Source organism: Xenopus laevis, chromosome 7S (genome assembly GCF_017654675.1).
Source record: "Xenopus laevis strain J_2021 chromosome 7S, Xenopus_laevis_v10.1, whole genome shotgun sequence".
In the NCBI taxonomy this organism is placed as follows: Eukaryota; Metazoa; Chordata; class Amphibia; order Anura; family Pipidae; genus Xenopus; species Xenopus laevis.
The window spans coordinates 15,429,048-15,448,757 of record NC_054384.1 but is presented as its reverse complement, the minus strand read 5'-3'; the positions used below and the strand labels follow the sequence as shown (position 1 = coordinate 15,448,757).

The following is a 19,710-nucleotide window of genomic DNA, read 5'->3' as shown; positions in this document are numbered from 1 at the left end:
AGCTCCCCATCTTCTTTTCTGCTGATTCACTGCACATGCTCTGTGCTGCTGTCACTTACTGAGCTTAGGGACCCACTCACAGTATACGGATATATATAATATCAGTGTCACAATATAAAGCTGATTACTAAATAGTACAGATTATTGGTACATGGCAGCTCAGAAACCAGCATCAGAATTTAATAATCAGCCTTACAGGCAAAACTCATTTTCTGCTGGATGATTTGTGACAACCCTTAAGCTTAGCTTCTTAACAAGCACTCAAAGTCCACTGAGCATGTGCAGTGTCGCAGACACGCCTAAAAAAAAAAAAACAAGTATGGAAACTCCTGTGACAACTTTGCAGGGCTGGATTATTACTACTATAGAGATGCTGTTTCAATAAGTTCAGTATATAAAATCTGGGAAATATTAATTTATAGGGTTAAGTCCTCCTTGTATATGTAAGTAGACTTACTTGAACAGATACAATCTGCGAGCTTTTCTGCATTTCCTGATCCTTCCCCTTCTGACGAAAGACCAATTTCTTCAACTGCAAAAACAAAATACATATTAAAACATTAAGGGTGAAATGTAATAAAATTCGCAAAGAACAAAACTTTGCAGATAAATATTCGCCCGTCGCCTAAAAGCGTTGCGAATCTTAATTGCGCTTTGCAAACCTTTAACACCTGTTCTGGAAGTTTCGTTAAATATTTTGTTGCAAAAAATGGTTTGTGATTGCGAAATTTTATTCCATACACTGCGAACATTCCCAAAAGCAATTTGCTCGCAAACTTTGGGAGGAAGTAGTTTAATCAGTCAAAAATGGAGCAAACATGGTAGCTAATGATTGCAAAGGTTGTCCGAATGTTTTTTGTGCTAACGAAACATATTAGATTCCCCCATATGTTTGCCCAAATTGACAAGACAATTCAGTTTTTCTCTGTAACTAACAAGACATCACAGTTAAGGTTTTTAAGGAAACGTCTCCTTTGTACTGATATACCCACTTGCTTATTAGCCCCAAAGAAGGATAAAAAAACAACAAACTGGGAGCATGTTCTGACACTATTTGCAGAGGACAGGTGGTATATAATGCCACGTTCAGTCGTTTATTTACAAAATAGTTCATACAAAGGGATAGTGGGAGTTTGAGAACCACATGTCTGTGTCTTTTTTTTCATCCAAAATGTAAGATGATAAAGGTGCTCATAGTTCTGACTGCTGCAATTCAACATCAGTGAGAGTCAGGTAAAAACGCTCGTCTGTAAGAGCCCTTATACATATACCCCTGGAGTGGGGGGAGCTGGGGGCCTGCACATAAGTGTGTTACACCACAAAATATTTGACAATTATCCAGAATGCTAAGTGCCTAGGGCATATTTCCGTAATTGGGATCATCATACCTTAAAAAAAATAAACTCAATAGGATTCATTTGCCAACTTTATGGATTAATAATATGTAAACTGGGATGAAGTATAAGGTACTGTTTTATTATTACAGAAAAAGGAAATATTTTTTTAAAGAAAAATTTAAGGAATGTAAGGGAAATAGCTTTCCCATAATTTGGAGCTTTTTGTGTAACGTGTTTAGATATACTCCGCCTCCCAGGCAGAGGGCAAGGTGTGTGTTATAGACATAGTAATAATACTGCCATAATGAATAATCACACTATCCATACAAAGAGCAAGGTGACTGGTACAGTATATAAAGAATAATTGCACACTAAATAAGGTTTTATGACCAAACCAGACTTGCAGAAAAAACACAAGTATATTAAATAACCTTTGTTTTCAAAGTGCTGCCTGACGTGTTTATATAGAGTCATGTATATGTTATAAGCTCTTTTTTGAGCGACGAAAAAGCCATTGAAGACAATGTGCCATCCACAGGTAAGACAAAAATAATGACAAGACATATATTCAGATAAGTAGGCCAAATATTTTATAGTTCCCCTAAACCCCAAATGCAAGTGGCTATTCTCATACTTCAAGTGAGAGAAATAACACAATCACGTCGCAAGGGCCCAATTAATTTATCAGGCACACAGGAGATTGCTGTCTGCTTCTATTTCAATATTTAGACGGTGCTAATTACCATACAATTAACACATGCTAAAGAGAATAATAACATTACACACTGCAGACTGGAGGCTATGGGCTGGTTTCACTTGATAAAGGCAATTTGTACAGCACCCATGTGAAGACAGAGATCCATGAAAGTAGAGTGATACTATGCCAGAGGCTGCCCTTATGCAAGGCACAGTTTAGCAGCTAGATAATTAGGGAAAAATAGGGAAATTATTTTTCTTTAGGACCACTCAGTTCCCAGTGAAGAGGCTGTTGTGGGAAATAAGAGCAAAATGAAGTGTCCCCCCAGTACAGTGAAGGCAATTATGCTCTAAAGTGATGTATAAACTCAATGTATACAATGTTTTTCTCATCCATTTATTCTTTATTAATAGAAAGTGTTTAAAGAGTATCTGATAAACATTAAGAGCTCAGCTCTGGGGGAGGAAGAATTTGGGGACCAATTTAAACACTATCAAAGCCTAGGTAAAAAGATATATTCTCCCTCTTACCTGTATAAAGATACAGAAAAACCATAATTAAGTAACGTTGATGTATAATAACCATAAATCGGACTAAAGATAATAGAGTTCTCAATTAACATAGATGGCAGTCTGCTGTATTACATACCAACCAACTGGCATTAAGCTGTCATCCTGAATGCAGTAGACAGAATAAAGCTAATTGCTGATTGGTTGCTAGGGTTGCCTGCACTGTAGCTAATTTACACTTATCCAAGTTAAGAGGCTCTAATGATTTCTAACCAAAACCTGGGATGGATGTACATTTTAGACATTACAAAGCCATAGAGAGACAGCTCATTGGGTTAATTAAGAATAGAACTGATGGCAGAGCCCAGGACACAAGCCCTGGTTGGATATAAAGAACCTGTATGAAATGACTACGGTTTAAATCTAACATTTAATGGACTGTAAAATCCTCATTATAAAATGTCTTTGGGGATGTGTCAGGCCAGGACTGTCTACAGAAAGGCACAAGTAAAGGGCAACTGCCTAGGGGTCCCTTGATCTTTGATGGTTCTGCACAGCAGCAGTTGAATGAAAAGGTGGGGGGAGAAATAAAGAAACTACATTTTGCTCCATAGATTTAAAGGGCATGTAAAGGCAAAAAAATAAAATCCCATTTTTCCTTTCTTTAATGAAAAAGAAACCTATCCCCAATATATTTTAATTAAAAAATGTGTACCGTTTTTATTAGAAACCTGACTGTATGCAGTGAAATTCCCCCTGCATTTACTGCTGTGGATAGGAATTGTCAGATGGTCCCTAACTGCTGAGCAGGGAAACATACTTATGCTTATGAACAGCAGGGGGAGCCCCCGCCTTACTTCCCAGCCATGCAGAACTCAAGCAGCTTTGTTTATGACGATCCCTAAGCAGCCCAGACCACACTGAGCATGTGCACAGTCTTAAGGTGGCCATACACGGATAGATCCGCTCGTTTGGCGATGTCGCCAAACGAGCGGATCTCCCTCCGATATGCCCACCTTGAGGTGGGCAATATCGGGCTGATCCGATCGTGGGCCCTAGGGCCCAACGATCGGATCCTTCACGTTCGCAAACGGGCGGTCGATCGCGGGACCGCATCAACGAACAGATGCGGCCGCGATCCGACGGGATTTTTAACCCCATCCGATCGAGATCTGGCCGACTTTCGGCCAGATCTCGATCGGGGAAGCCCTTCGGGGGCCCCCATACACGGGCCAATAAGCTGCCGACTCGGTCTGTCGGCAGCTTTTATCGGCCCGTGTATGGCCACCTTTAGTCTTGCAAAGATGTTTAACAAAGTTACAAGATGGTGACCCCCTGTAGCCAATTTTGAAAGCATAAATTATTTGTTTGATTAGGCTTGTGGTGCAGTAAGTTCATGTCTATATTTAGTATACAAAATACAGCATTTCTAGCCTTATTCTATTTTAGACTTTACATGCCATTTAACTCTTTTCTAGCTAGAGTTTGTATGGCTTTACTTCAGCAAATTTAGTGCAATTTTCAAATGCAAATCAACATTTTAGGGATGTACCGAATCCAGGATTCGGTTCGGGATTCACCAAGGATTTGGCCCTTTTCAGCAGGATTCAGATTTGGCCGAATCCTTCAGCCCAGCCGAACCAAATCCGAATTTGCATATGTAACATTTTTGCATATGTAACATTTTTGCATATGCAAATTAGGGGAGGGAAATCGTGTGGTTTTTTGCATATGCAAATTAGGGGAGGGAAATCGTGTGACTTTTTGTCACAAAACAAGGAAGTAAAAAATGTTTTCCCCTTCCCACCCCTAATTAGCATTTGCAAATTAGGGTTCGGATTCGGTTCAGTATTCGGCCGAATCTTTCACGAAGGATTCGGCCGAATCCAAAATAGTGGATTCGGTGCATCCCTAGAACATTTGCATTTATTCTTCGACCAGTAACGTAGCATTTTTCTCCAGGATTCCAGGGTGGGGAAGAGGAGGCAAAAAGAGTTTGCAGGTGCGCTTGAACGTGAGAATTGACATTGCATCGCTTCATGTGCTGCACCTATTAATGTAACTTGTAGTGGGAACCCTCAAATTACTGTCACATTCAGGGTGCTTATACCTCAAGTGATCCCCAGTATTAATCGGCACACTAGCAGGCGACTCCGCAGGAAGGATGAAGGAATGAAGCAGTGGTGCTTGATGCAACTATACAGAAGTGCGATAAGTGTAAGCATGTATAGTAAGGCACAATAATGTTCAAGGAAGGTGCTGCAACTCTAGGGAGGGAATTCAGTAAGGTGCAAATATTCGCCTGCAAAGGCTTCACCACACTTAACACCACTTCGGTAGGCGCAAATTCATTACCACTACACTAAAATGCAAAGTTGCGTCTCACAGCTGAAAGCTGGCAAAATTTCGCTAGCGTTAATTCGTCAGCGCGAGAGTTTCATAGTGAACTTTTGCTAGTGTTCGTTTCTGCCTAGCGAAACTTCGTGAGTACATACGGGTACATATAGGATAGGGGTAGTTATAGGTCGTATTAATGTCTTTATTAGAGATGTTGGCGCAAATGCTTAAAGTGGCCACTTATTATAACAAATGTCCAAGGAAGCAAAATAAAGACAAAAAAGATCCTCTAATGCCCTAGACATGAGCCCACCATAAAACAAATGTGGCATGCCCCTCAAATGGTTGGAAAAAAATGTTAAAACAAAAATCTTTAATAGTTAGGACTTTTGAAGGCAATCCAGATTTAAAATATGAATAAACTCCAGCGTTTTTTAGAACTTTTATGACTTTACAGCATAGAGGATATGTTTGCCAGGTCTAACATTCTTTAAAATTCGCACTTTAGTGAATTTGCGGAGTAACGATGGTTCGTCATGAGCGAAAATTCGCCTGGCGATAGGGCATGAAACTGCGCTAGCAACTTTTGCTAGCAAATTGTCCTCTACGTCTGTTAGTAAATTGGCGATGTCCCTGCGGATGATATTTTCACTAGCGACGTTCACTTTGCTCTTTAGTAAATCTGCCCCCTAGGATGGTGTATAGGACTCCAGACTGGGTACTGTGCCTTGGCCACTCCACAGTAAGGAAAGTCACGCAGGTTGAGCCCTAAGTAAACAAAAGCCTTCCGTAATAGCATCTCTTGAGCTGAAGCAAAAATAGAAAGTGTTATTTTAGCAAGCTGGCACCCTGCCCTAGTTGCCCTGTATAATGCCATCATTGGAGTTTCCAGCAGCAGCAGTGAATGGCCTGTTCCAGTACTGCACTGCAGTATCAGCGCTGGCGTCCAGCCTGGTATTTGCTCTGGGAATTGGAAAGCATGACTCTCTCTCTCTCTGACAGATTTCTAACACTGTAGGTTATATAATATAATATTACTGAAGTATAACGCCAAGGTGACAGCTTTATTGTGTCTCTTTAAAAACGAGCGTAGGCAGCAAAGTTACTAGCGCTTACAAAACATATTCGCTCCTGCCATATGCCGCATGCAGCCAGTGTTTATTCAGTTCAAGGACGGAGTAGGGAATGACGAGGAGCCCCCTATTATAATGCCGGAGGTTTCCATGAAAAGGAGAAATCAATAAGGACATTAAAGCCGAACTGTCAGGGAATACAGTTATATTATTAGCTGGGGGTGTAAATTGCTTTGTGTCACTTCGGCTATGTGCTCGCACTAGGAAAATAAAATTCATATGAGAGATGGTTATCCCCTCTGAGTGGCTGATCTATGCAACACACTGATTCCAACTGTCACCAGGTGATTTATTGCTCAGCTAACAAAATCACAGGGAGCCCTGGAGAAGCACAGTGCAAGCGGTCCATAATTGATGGAAGGGGTAGAAAATGATAATTACACCCTGAATAGCTATATTTTAGCATATTATAATATGCTATATCATATATCCATATTATTCCAGTTCTGTATAGCAGAATACTTATCCAGGGGCTGGGGGTCACACAGGCATAATTTTCTCTGATCTTGTAACTAACTAGCTTCTGATTGGTTATGAGTTAACCTAACTTGAGCTGACTTTGGCTGCCAACTCAGCTATTCTTGATCAAGTCAGCCTTTTATTGGTCCATGCATGGGACGAAATCATGGCCTACATGACTGATATCTGGCTGGGGCTCTGTCAGATATTAGGGGTCATTCTCATGTAGGAGAAAAGCTGCCAGTGTCGAATCTGCAAAACGGACAGCAGAAACCCATGTTTGCCCCATAAATACAGAGCTGTCTGTGTTCAGCAGTGCTGTATTCATGAGGTCCATAGGGGAGCATACTGATATAACCCCTCCACCCTTTGCTTGTCATTCAGCACCCAACTGTGACCAATACTTATGGCCTGCCTTATATTTTCTTATCCTGAGTGCGGTTCAGAGTGCAGCCAGACCCCAGACGAAGGTGTTCTTTAAATGAGTACAAGGGGAGTACTTTTGCAATTACTCCCAGGGCCTATGTAAATCACCCCTCTTGACCACGAATGCTTAAAATTCCATCAAACAAGAACCCACAACCCACAATGCAGATTGGATCATCTTTTGATGTCTGCCAATGCTTGCCCAGATTACACTGCAACCATAGGATGAGATGGTCACTCTACTGTTGAATAAAACCACTTTGGCATGCCTCCTGGATGACCAAGCCATGCTGGTTTGGTGGCAAGGTATGCCCACTTTTAGAATGTTAAGTGTTCTTCATATCTAGTATTTTACTTTAAATACTGTTCAGCTTATTGCCCTTCGGCTATTATTAACTACAGCAAGCTCAATCAGCCATTGCCTGTCAGTGTGCACTAGGCGTTGTATTTCAAAAACAACTTGGGGGCTGCTGTTTGTGAGATACAGATACAAAGGGACAGATTCAATGCAAGGAGGAAAGCTCATGTCATAGTTTATCGTATGATAAATTATGTTAAATTTCTCTCCTCAAATTGTGGAGCTGACCCACTTGGGGGGCTTAGAGCAGTGGTAGGGTGGAACTGCGACTGCCAGTTAAGGGAGTCTCTTTGCTCTGATAAAAACACTCAAAACCCAGCTTGGAAGTCAGTTATGGTGAGATATAGGAAGAACACGTATCTGCTGTCTTAGATGTTCCTGGGGATATGACTCAACTTTATTATGATCTAAGGGGGCCCTGGCTCTGTTGGGACAGTGACGACTGATGGAATGTTGAATAATATCTGTAATCCTCAGTGTAACTCCTCTCTCTCTCTCTCTCTCTTAAAGGATAATAATGCGGATAATTAATTAACAAAAAGCATTTTAACAATGGGGTGTCCAGGCTTAGCAATAATGATACCTAAATCGTCTGTGATAGATACCTTTCCATGAATCTAGTCATTGCCGATGTCTGGGAACATGTTGTATTATACATTAATGCAACAGAACCTTCGTTTCACATTTCTCAGGGGATCAGGGAAAACAAGATATAAACGTTCTTATGGTTATTGGATTATTCAACTTTTTTTGGTTGTGTTGCACTTCAGTTAGAAACTGAAACTGTTTTAAGGTTGCTAGGGTCCCACCGGACCTATAGGAGAGATGAACAGAAATACTCACACAAAAAAGAATGGCAGCAATACAAAACTAGCGTCTCAATCAGTCTGCTTTGTCTTTGTATGTTTCCTGATGGTAATTTCTGCCCAGGTTGAGGGGCCTTGTCTAAAACCCTGCCTGTGTGTCTACTTCAGCCAAAGTAGTTACTATAGTTGTTGTTCTTCTCATGGGAGAACACTCTGCTATACTGTATGTTCATACCTAATATGCATCCCCTGTCTATACTTACCCAAAGAGGCTGTAGCTTTACCAACCCCATAAACGGGCTTAGAATTCCACTTGGCACAGAGCAGGTCCTTCCAAGCTAAGGAAAGAAAGGGATAAAATGTATCATATTAATAGGACCATCATTCCTAGCTGTCTTCCACATGGGATAAGTAGTCATTGTCCTATAGGATTGCCTCAATTCACAGCATCCAGCATTGGCTTAGATTAAAGAAAGATGCTGAGAGATGTATTTCAGAAACTGCTGGTTCAGTGTATGTATGTATGTATGTATGTGTATGTAAGAGGACTGGCACTATTATACATATTAATCTCTCCCTACTGGGAATCTATTTTATAACGCTAATGTAATGAGTGGTCTCTGAGGTTTGGGATAGGCAGCTGCTGGAGTGAGAACAGATGCTAGCAGAACACAGCAAGTGCTAGGCACGATACATTTCTCAGAGAAAAGGATAAGGTCTACACCAGTGATCCCCAACCAGTGGCTCACAAGCAACGTGTCGCTCATCAACCTTTTGGATGTTGTTCCCAATGGCCTCAAAGCAGGTGCTTCTTTTTGAATTCCAGGTTTGGAGGAAAGTTTTGGTTGAATATAAACCAGGTGCACTGCCAAACAGAGCCTCCTGTTGGGTGCCAGTCCACATAAAGTCTACCAATTGTCAATCACAGCCCTTATTTAGCATACCAAGGGACTTTCTTCATGCTTGTGTTGCTCCCCAACTCTTTTTACATTTGAATGTGGCTCAAGGGTAAAAAAAGGTTGGGGACATGGAGACAGACTTTATCAACATGCTGATGTAGTCCTCCTCATAGGGGATTTTTAAACCTGATCAATTTATATCTGGTTACCCGCAAAAACCTGCGGTACCCTGCGGGTTGGAGTTCTGGGTGCAGGTATAGACAAAGGTCGGCGGTTCTGCAGGTTTTCGGGTCGTGGGTTGGGCCACGGGTCTTCTCAATTGCGTTTTTTACTCCTTTTTTCTGATCACGTCTACATCCGATGATGCCACTTCCGGTTCACAATGACAGCACTTCCTGTTTTACTCCTTTTTTTATGATCACGCCTACTTCCGATGATGTCACTTCCAGTTTACAAAGAAAGCACTTCATGATTCTTGATGGTCAGCGGGTTCCAAAAAATGGACAGACAGCCCTCACCAAGCCTATCAGTCACATAAATCTCCACAAAAGGGGTTTTCTGTTTCTGCTTTAATAACTTTCAACAAAAACAAAAATGTATCAACATTCCCATAAAAGGATAGGTAAACCTTTAAAATAAACAAATGTAAAATTGATGAGGGGGTATTCAAAAAAAATTTGCAATGTACATTCATTATTTATTTTGTTTGTATTCCCAAATATTAAGTGAAATCTGTACTGTTAATATGAATTAATTTTATTCCAACAGTGCCACCTGCTGGTCAGTTTCCCACAAGTCTGACCACCAAGTAGTCAAGGAAATTGTCAGGAGAAAGAAAGAGGCTGCTCTGATGTTCTTCTGCTTAGGAAAGATGTGAGAAATGTTTCTAATTTTATTCCTTAGCAGAAGAACATCAGAGCAGCCTCTTTCTTTCTCCTGACAACTTCCTTGACTACTTGGTGGTCAGATTGGTTGGAAACTGACTAGCAGGTGGTGCTGTTGGAACAAAATTCATTCATATCTAGTATAAGTAATTAAAAAAAAAAAAAAAAACAACTGGACTTGCGGAGTAATTATTGAAGACGTTACACTACTCATCCGAGCAGCTTCTTCAGTTCAACTGACTGGTGTTGGAAGTTCTCGGCATACAGACTCTTTCATTTATCCAATCACAACGGCACATTGTAACTCTTCATAAAAAAATCTTCATAGTCAAAATTCATTCCTATTAACAGCACACGTATCCCTTAATATCTTGGAGTACAAACCAAATAAATAATGAATGTACATTGCGAAATTTCTTTGACTAGCACCCTCATCAATTTTACATTCACTTATTTTCAAGGTTACTATTTTTTCCATTTACCAGACACCTTCATTAATTTCATTATTCGGTTTGCCATGTTCCTCGTGTCTGGAGTTAATGATTTCATTCATGTTGTGGGAAGAAAAAAAATAAAAAAAAAACCCATTCCGCCAGAAGGCAATTTTATACAAGAGTTCTAATAACCAACTACAACATATTAGTAATGATTAAAGATTTCATGGAGTGTGAATTTTTTCGCCTTAAAATGAAAGGCCTAATTAAAAATCTTAGTGAGAATGTTATATTAATTTTCTAAGGAGGTTAATTTACAATCATTTCTTGAGTGGGGCGCTGTAATTGAAAAGAAAATGTTGTTATCTTTATTTAATGAGAGTTTGACATCATGGGCTTATTGGAAATGTCAGAGCATGAAGGAAACACAAAGAGGCTCTGGACGTTCCACTAGAAACACTGTCTGTGCTTTGTATGCAAGAGTAACTCACCGCAATAAATGGGGCTCGCAGCAATAAATGGGATCGTCATTAAAAGCATGAATATTACCTGTCAGCTTTAAATGTATGTTGGGCTTCATTTACTAACAGTGGACACAAAACTATACACAGAATGGGCCTTGTCTCTGTAGCAACTATTCTGCGTGTAAGCCAATTAGACAGAGAGGCTAACAACACCAAGGGCTCCCTGTACTTTAAACTTGCCATTGATCACACATGAGGGGTAGTTTAATAAGTGTATGGCAGGGTGTAAAGTGCAAAAAAACAGGCAAGCCAACATGTTTCTCGCACTTTGCCCTGCATTTTTCTGAATTTTTACAGTCTTCTATGTTACAAACTCTAAGGGTTGGGGCACACGGGGAGATTAGTCGCCCGCGATTTTTAAAAAGGAAGTCGCCGCACATGGGGAGATTAGTCGTCCACGATTTTTAAAAGCGAGTTCTGGCGACAAGTCAATAGTTTTGTCTTTGCATGCAGCTACATGCAAATCTCCAGCTATTATGCACACAGCACGATTTGAGATCGACTGTAGCTCCAAAACACACACACCTTTTGGAGCGATTTTTTGTCAGAATTAGCATGTACATAGAGAAGTACTGAAATCTCCTACAAGCACACACACACAGATTAGTAGCCACGATAGTATGTAAATTCTTGCGCTGGCGTAATGGCGTGGAGACAACACGCCGAGGGAATGAACGCAGAGGCGACTCCCGGCTCTGGCGTGGGAGGAGAATGTAGTGTGAAGCACTATGGGATATAAATCAATTGGAATCAAAAGTCGCGCAAAATCGTTCCTGCACAAAGACGATCACCTTGTTGCGGTGACTTCCTTTTTAAAAATTGCGGGTGACTAATCTCCCCGTGTGCCCCTACCCTTACATTAGGGGATCATAGTAAATGACCCCAGGGCCAGATTTACATTAGCAGATGCCCCTAGGCTCGCCCCTGTCTCCTTCCTTTGTGTAGATGGCCAAATTCTCAGCATCGGGTTTAGAGTACTGGGGATTAGTGCACAGAATCTATCTGCTGCGAATCCCCAGTGCTTCCTAACCAATGGGGGTGTAGTTGGGCAGGATGCGCCCCCCCCCCTAAAATTCTGCCACCCTAGGCCCAAGCCTTTCCTTTTCCGGGGCCTGAATGACCCCTATGCAGAGTCCAAGTTTCCTGAGAGCAGTGGCACACGGAAAGATTTGTTTGGATAAAATGGAGTCTATGGGAGATGGGCTTTCTGTAATTCAGAGGTTTCCGGACAATAGATATCATACCTGCTGTACATATAACTTTTATGATATCCATTAGCTTAATACACATTTAGGGGCCGATTCATCAAGCTCAAGTGAAGGATTCGAAGTAAAAAAAACTTCGAATTTCGAAGTGTTTTTTGGGCTACTTCGACCATCGAATGGGCTACTTCGACCTTCGACTATGACTACGACTTCGAATCGAAGGATTCGAACTAAAAATCGTTCGACTATTCGTTAAAAAAAAACTTCGACCCCCTACTTCGGCAGCTAAAAGCTACCGAAGTCAATGTTAGCCTATGGGGAAGGTCCCCATAGGCTTGCCTAAGTTTTTTTGATTGAAGGATATTCCTTCGATCGTTGGATTTAAATCCTTCGAATCGTTCGATTCGAAGGATTTAATCGTTCGATCGAAGGAATAATCCTTCGATCGTAGCATTTGTGCTAAATCCTTCGACTTCGATATTCGAAGTCGAAGGATTTTAGTTCCTAGTTAATTAACCCTCGATATTCGACCCTTGATGAATCGGCCCCTAAATGTAATAAAATGTAAAGAGGTAGTGGTCCTTTAATATTAAAGTCACAGTTAAAAGGAAAAGCTCTCAATGAAATTAACAGTTAATGTCCATTTTACTTTAGGCTACAGAAGATGCAAATATTTATGTTGATTTACCTTTACAACTCACACACACACCAAACTAATAGCCTAAATGAAACTGGATCTAATTGTATGTAAAAATAAAATACCCCAAATCTAATTAAAATAGTTGAGGGCACTGCTGATATGCATTTCATCATCAATTATCTGCTGTACGGCAAAACCAGACATGCAAAAAGAACCCCATGAGTCTATATTCTAACACTTACCTTTTATATTATCAGGCTTTTGCAAACATAATTTTACAGCTTCTACTGCTCTTGGGCTGGTAAATATAAGCCCGGCGTAACTCTCTGGGTGAGAAAGCTTTTGAAATAAAATGTGAAAAAAAGAAAATAAATGAAGAAAAGAGTTAGATGAGGGCTGTCTTTTTTTTTTATAGCAAGACATGCAAATACACAACGCCCATCCCACTACAGAGCAACATGGCCTTAGGCCTGAGGATACACTCTGAGACAGATTTGCAAAACTCATCATATTTTTTTAATGAGCTGTAATTATAGTTGCACACACTCAAGCGTTATTCTGTATGTAAGTTAGTGTGCCACCAATTAAATACTCCCTGTGCAGAATATTTCCCTTCAGAATAAACCAGACTAATAAATTAGTGGCTACCTTGCCAGGTATGCTGCCATTAGAGTGGTCTATCCCGGCCCAGAGCTTGTATTAAAGACTTCTTCCCTACGTAAAAGCTGATGTAGGCAGTCTGATGGGCACAGACAACGGAAGTAGTTCGAAACAGTTCTGGGCTAGTGGGCGATCCCATAAAGGTATGGGATGCCTTATCCAGAAAGTTCCAAATTACAGGAAGGCCATATCCTATAGACTCCATTGTAATTAAATAATTCTAATTTTTAAAAATGATTTCCTTTTTCCTCTGTAATAATAAATCAGTGCCCTGTACTTGTTCCCAACTAATTAACCTTTATTGGAAACAAAACAATCCTATTGGGCTTAATTAATGTTTAAAATTTTTTTGGTAGACTTATGTTACAGGACAACCCTTTTGAAATAAAACTAACTAATATAATCATAGCAAGCTTTCAGAACATTTTAGTTCCTTTTTCAAGGTAAACAGCTTGAAAAAGGAACTAAAATGTTCTGAAAGCTATGATTATATTAGTTAGGCAAAAAAGGTATCACCTTTTGTTATTTTTTATTTCAAAAGGGTATTGCCCTGTAACATTTTTACTGGCTAACATGGTACAGCAAATTTACCTGCAATTAGTAGACTTATGGTATGATGATCCAAATGACAGAAACGCCCCTTAACAGGAAAACCCAAGGTCCCAAGTTGGGTTGCACCGAATCCAGGATTCGGTTCCGGATTCGGCCTTTTTCATCAGGATTCGGATTAGGCCGAATCCTTCTGCCAGGTCGAACCGAATCCGAACCCTAATTTGCTTATGCAAATTAGGGGTGGGGAGGGACACCATGTGACTTTTTATCAGAAAACAAGGAAGTAAAACATTTTTTCCTTCCCACCCCTAATTTGCATATGCAAATTAGGGTTCGGATTCGGCCGAATCTTTCATGAAGGATTAGGGGGTTCGGCCGAATCCAAAATAGTGGATTCTGTGCATCCCTAGTCCCAAGCATTCTGGATAACAGGTCCCATACCTGTATATGTGTTTTTTTATTTTGTTACAATCTATGTACTAGATTGTACTGAAGAACAACAGTCTCATCAAAGTGTGACGTCCTATAATCATTCGCATGGGGGCCCTGCACAGCCACATGATTATACATCTAGGAGTTTATTTATCAAAATCCGAAAATATCGAATTTTTTTCTGAAATCTATTCCGACCAAATGTGCATGGGCTATTTCCCTTTATTTATCAATATTTTTTTCCCAAAAATTTCCTGTGTGGGAAAATAACTCAAAAAATTTGTGAAAAATTGGAATCATACAAATTTTTCAGATTTTCCGCCTGAAAACTCAGATTTTTGCCTGAAAACCACAAAACCTCCGGGTTATTGCACGAAACCCAGCGCAGATCAGGATATTTTTTCAGACTTTATAGTAAAAATAACTCGAATTTTTGGCATCTGGACTTTAATAAATAACCCCCTTAGATTTTGTTAATAAAATATTCCAAGGTGTAAAAATTCAATAAGACAATTTCATACCTTGTCAAAAAAAAGATCCAGAGACACAAACTTGAAGGATAACACGGGGATTAGCGTTGCTTGTAATCCACGCAACGACAATTCCTAGAGGGAGACAAACATGCTGATTACTTGTGCAGTGTTACAAAATAAAACAGTGGTATTATGAATGTTTATTAGGAATTGTGTCAATATTTCGCTTATTCTGAATGATTTATTTGAATTATAATTCACAGTGTCTTTTACTGTACAGCACGAAACAGGGGTGCAATATTTTTGTAAAGAAATTATATAGTAAATGTTTAGTCAAAGAAAAAAAAAATCACTTTGTCACCTATATATAAAATATTTGGTCACGGTGAAACACATCTGGGGACCTTTTTCAAGGACGTATATATATATATATATTGGGGATGCACCGAATCCAGGATTTGGTTCGTGATCTGCCTTTTTCAGCAGGATTCAGCCAAATCCTTCTGCCAGACCTAACCGAATCCTAATTTGCATATGCAGATTTGGGAGAGGGAGGGAAATTGAATGACTTTTTGTTACAAAACAAGGAAGTAAAAAATGTTTTCCCCTTCCCATCCCTAATTTGCATATGCAATTTGCAAATTAGGATTCAGGGGTTCGGCTGAATCCAAAATAGTGGATTCGGTGTATCCCTAATATATATACCCTTTAAATGTCCTACCATAATACTTAACATAAAGTATAGAAAGCTGAAGAGCTGAGCATTTACATACCTTAACATATGGATCTGAAGCCAAATCTGCAGTTTTGGGGTCTTTCAGTAATAAAACCTTCATTGTATAAGATGGACCCTAGAGAAAAAGAAACCCAAACTTCAGAAGAGATAAGTTCAGTAGTTACTGATGACTACGGTCTGCATATAAAGCTTGGTAACAAATGGCAAGCAAGTTACCACTACCTCTGATATGATGAGTAAGCAGAACTAAACAGTTCACTGGAGAGTGGATACTCCCTGATAAGGGGAAATGCTGCTGCCTCCTGATTACCCGTCATTTGTTGGGAGCTCTAATTGCAAGTAGTAAAAAGAAGAGCAATTTGGCAAGACCTTATTGTATCAGTGATACTGACAATAATCAGGCAAGTATTACAGCCAATAAACTGCAAAGATCCTTCCTACTTCATTCCCCAGCCCAGTGTTAGCTGAGATCTCTGACACTGAACAGTCCACTTACAGCTCAGTTCGGCACTCTTTTCCAGAACCACACAGTTTATTTACCACAAGTATCAGGATAAAATGGCAGTGGTTCTGGAAATGGTAAAAAATACTGGCTAGTGTGTCCCAATTCCCCACAGAAAATATAAGGCTCTATAACTGGAAGGAGCTTATTTCATACGTCAGGCCTGTGCTCCTGTTAGTAGGAAACTGCACCGACCTGGGGTAGTAGCTTATTTGCTGTCATCTTCTTCCTTTTCTGTCTTTTCTTTGGGCTAAGGCAGTCGCATGCACAATAGAGTGAAAAAAACATATTTTTGCGGCTAAGTTCAGGTTCAGTTTTACTCTACGGTACATACCGTACCTGCCCGGAAGGAACAGAAGGTGGAAGCAGCAGATGAAGATGGTGATGATGAGCTTCTACAGAAATACTCTGGGCCGGTGCAGTTTTTAGCAAACAGGCTAAAATCAAGGGGTCAATGCCATTAATTGCTTCCCTTCCCTCCTGTCCAGTGGGTTAGCTGGAAATAAACTAATACAACCAATTACATTGCTATGGCCCCTTTCCTTAGCCTGGTGCCCCTTACCTTGGCTTGGTTCCTGTCTGGCAACATCTGACTAAACTATATTAGCTTGATACTCGCCGGAGCAAACCTGCTTCTAAATCATGGTCTATGTGGAGTGACTAAATTGCCAGTGTGACATTGAGAAATCTCCCAGCATGAGTCGCATGCAATTTGTCATGAAGCTTTTCTTTGAAACTAGTAGTACTGTACCAAAACATTATGAACAAAAAGTACAGCCAGGAAGATGGCGTATCTTGTTGCTGCCCTGTATATCCAGATCAGTATCGGCAGACGAGCTGCTGCTATAAGTCAAGTTGAGAAACTCATCTCGGGCAGCAGCCGCAGGTTAATGGGGCAGCAAAAAGTCACTCCTAATAAATTCAAGAGCTGAAATTACCATTTTAAACTGGAAATTCACTCTTTGCTATGGTAGAGAGCGCAATCGCTCTAACGTTCTGAAAGGTAAGCACCGGGTATGAGGGGGTGGCAAACTAAAAGGTTCCTGGAACTCCCTTGAGTGCCGGACCAAAAGATAGGGGAGGCCAAGGCATCCATCGCAACTAGGGATGGGCGAATTTGACCCGTTTCGTTTGGTCAAAAATTTGCCGCTGGCGAAATGTCGCCGATGCCTTTAAAGTCTACGGGCTAAGGTGAAAAAATTTGCCCATCCCTAATCGCAACTGTCCCGTTTTTCATGGGACAGTCCTGGATTGTTTCTTAAATGTCCCTACTTTCTCTTTGATCTCCTGCACTGAACAGCCAGAGAAAGGTACAAAGTTTCTAAAACTCGAGACAGAAGAACTAAGACAAGCAAAGAAACAACTGCAGCAATTTAAGATAAGCAGGTTTCTTGGGGAAACTGTGACTTGCAGCTGAAAGGGCAATTCACTTTCATTAGCAAAACTGTAATAACACATAAAAACCACAGAAATGTGTTCAAACTTTTCATAACCTGCCAACTTTTGTAAAATGGACATGGTAATTAGGGAGTGTGGCCACAAAAATAGGCGCTACGCATGACAAATCTTTTTGTCCCATTTCACTTCAAAAATGTTGGGAGATATGCCAGGGTAATTATGGGATCTATTGTACAGAAATCATCCAGTAACCTTTGAAATACAGTGATTCTCATTTAAAAAAACTATTTCTTTTTTTTTAATTGATTTGCTTATTTCTGTGATAACAAGAAAAGAACTGCACTTGTTAATAACTAAGCCATGTTAAGGTGAGTTGGTATTTAATTAGATTATTGTTCGGGTTTCACAAGACTGAAAACCGAACAGAAAGTTGAGACGTTAGAAAAACCGAACTGCTCGGGTCAAAACCGAACAGGTGGCAAACCTACCATAGCAACCAATGAGATATTTGCCTTTACACAAATAGCCACAAAGAGACCAGCCCTCCATTATGCAATTCTGCCAGATACAGAACTTTAGATTTTTTGGGTAGGGATCAGTGTAAAGTGCAAAAAACATGGCACTTTGCCAGAAGCCCACCCAATGGTTGTAAATGATCAGAGCCCCCCAGTGTTACAGGGCAACCCTACCTGTTATGTCACTGGGCTGCTCATAGCAACCAATCAAAAATCATAACAACCAATCAAAAATGAGCACTGATTAGGATTGCCACCCGGCCGGTATTTTACCGGCCTAGCCGGTAAAATACCTGCCAGGGCTGGGGCCGGTATTACAAATTTACCGGCAATGTAGTTGCCGGTAATTTGTAATACCTTTAACAAAAGCCCTTGGCCCTCTGGCAGAAACGTACCCCTCCTTCGTCTTCGGCCCCTCTTGCGATTGGCCCCGCCCCTTTCGCATCACGCCACGTGTGGCCCCGCCCCCTTTTACGTCACACCCTGCCCATTTACCCGTGCCCGCCCCTTTTTCGTTACGGTGTTACAGCCCCCCATCACTGGCCGGTAAAATTTAAAATAGGTGGCGACCCTAGCACTGATTTGCCAGCTTCAGTCAAAATCCTAGCGATATTCTGGTTGGTTACTATTATGGTTGCCAGGTTGGTGGTTTTCCAGCCAAATTGGGCTACTAATTTAAAGCCCAGGGGGGGGGGGGGTTTGAAAGTATAAACTAGCCAAGGTATGGGTTGGGCTACTTTTTGGGCCTTTGGCTGGTTTTTACTTTGAAAACCCACTTAAGTTTTTTCTTGCCCTAAAGTGCAGAGCCTGAGTCTCCCAATGCATTTTGGGTAATGTCGTTTTTGTTTATCAATTTACTAACTGCTACGTTTATTGTAACACTGCAATACCCAGCATGCAATGGGACTGACTTGTGTAGAAGTTGGGCGTTACCAGATTTTGGGCTCTGTACCCCAGTCTTCTGTCACTCTTAAGCATTCTCACATTTTCCCGTTACTTTCCTCAATTTCAGACAATTTTGGGGGAAAAAATCTACTGCCAGCCAAAATGTCTGACCTGTTTTATCAACATTTATTGACACTGTATGTGTATTAGGGCCTCGTGGGGCCACTATATCTCCCGGGCCCCTCTCTGTAGTTACTCCCCTGATGACGGAACAAATCTGTCCCATTTTCGTTCATGGAAAGATCTGTGTAAATTTAAAAAAGGCATATTTTCACATTTATTTTTTAGACTTTTTTTTCCACTGCATATATATATTGTGCTATTTCTGGCACCTTTTGAAGTGCCACTTGGCTAGTTTTGGCTGGTTTTGGAGTTGACTTTGGCTGGTTTTGAAAATGAGACCTGGCAACCCTGGTTACTATGAATGATTACTCCAGAACATAATGTACACGTATTACTTTCCCAGTGTTGGTCTGAGCTCTGTCAGGAGTCTGGGAAAACAACACAGTCTGACAGGAGGAGAGCTTGTGCTTCTGTGCTGCTTTACGGCAGTGATGCTGCTCTCCTGACTACACCTCACAGTGGGACAATCCCTTTCTCTTGACTTCTGCCCACCTGTTAGGAATGTAGCACTCACTCCTCATATTCAGCTCCCATGTGTCCTTCTCTTCTTTACTCAGGCATGTTTACATTTATATAGGGGTTCACACTACCTAGGACTCCGCTCTGCAAACCAGATGAAAGGTTTTATTTAAAAGCCGCAATAACGTGCTAAACGTCACTGTAAATACAAAGCAACACCCCTAGTAATGGACGATATTGTGCCTTAAAGGCTGAGCTTCAGCTTTC

The 19,710-nt window shown here is 40.7% G+C and overlaps 1 protein-coding gene across 2 annotated transcripts in view; it reads right to left on the bottom strand.

Moving 5' to 3' along the window:
* Positions 1 to 19,660, bottom strand: part of uros.S (uroporphyrinogen III synthase S homeolog) — a 31,549-nt gene extending 11,889 nt beyond the window's left edge. The window contains exons 1-6 of one of the 2 annotated variants that reach the window (XM_018227025.2): positions 19,477 to 19,584; positions 15,539 to 15,616; positions 14,814 to 14,897; positions 12,891 to 12,987; positions 8,326 to 8,400; positions 458 to 532 (exon numbers count right to left, since the gene is read on the bottom strand). In XM_018227025.2, the coding sequence (XP_018082514.1) occupies positions 458 to 532; positions 8,326 to 8,400; positions 12,891 to 12,987; positions 14,814 to 14,897; positions 15,539 to 15,601 (394 nt within the window). In that variant the 5' untranslated portion in view covers positions 15,602 to 15,616; positions 19,477 to 19,584. 2 annotated transcript variants of the gene reach the window in all.
* Positions 19,661 to 19,710: the final 50 nt, after the last annotated feature.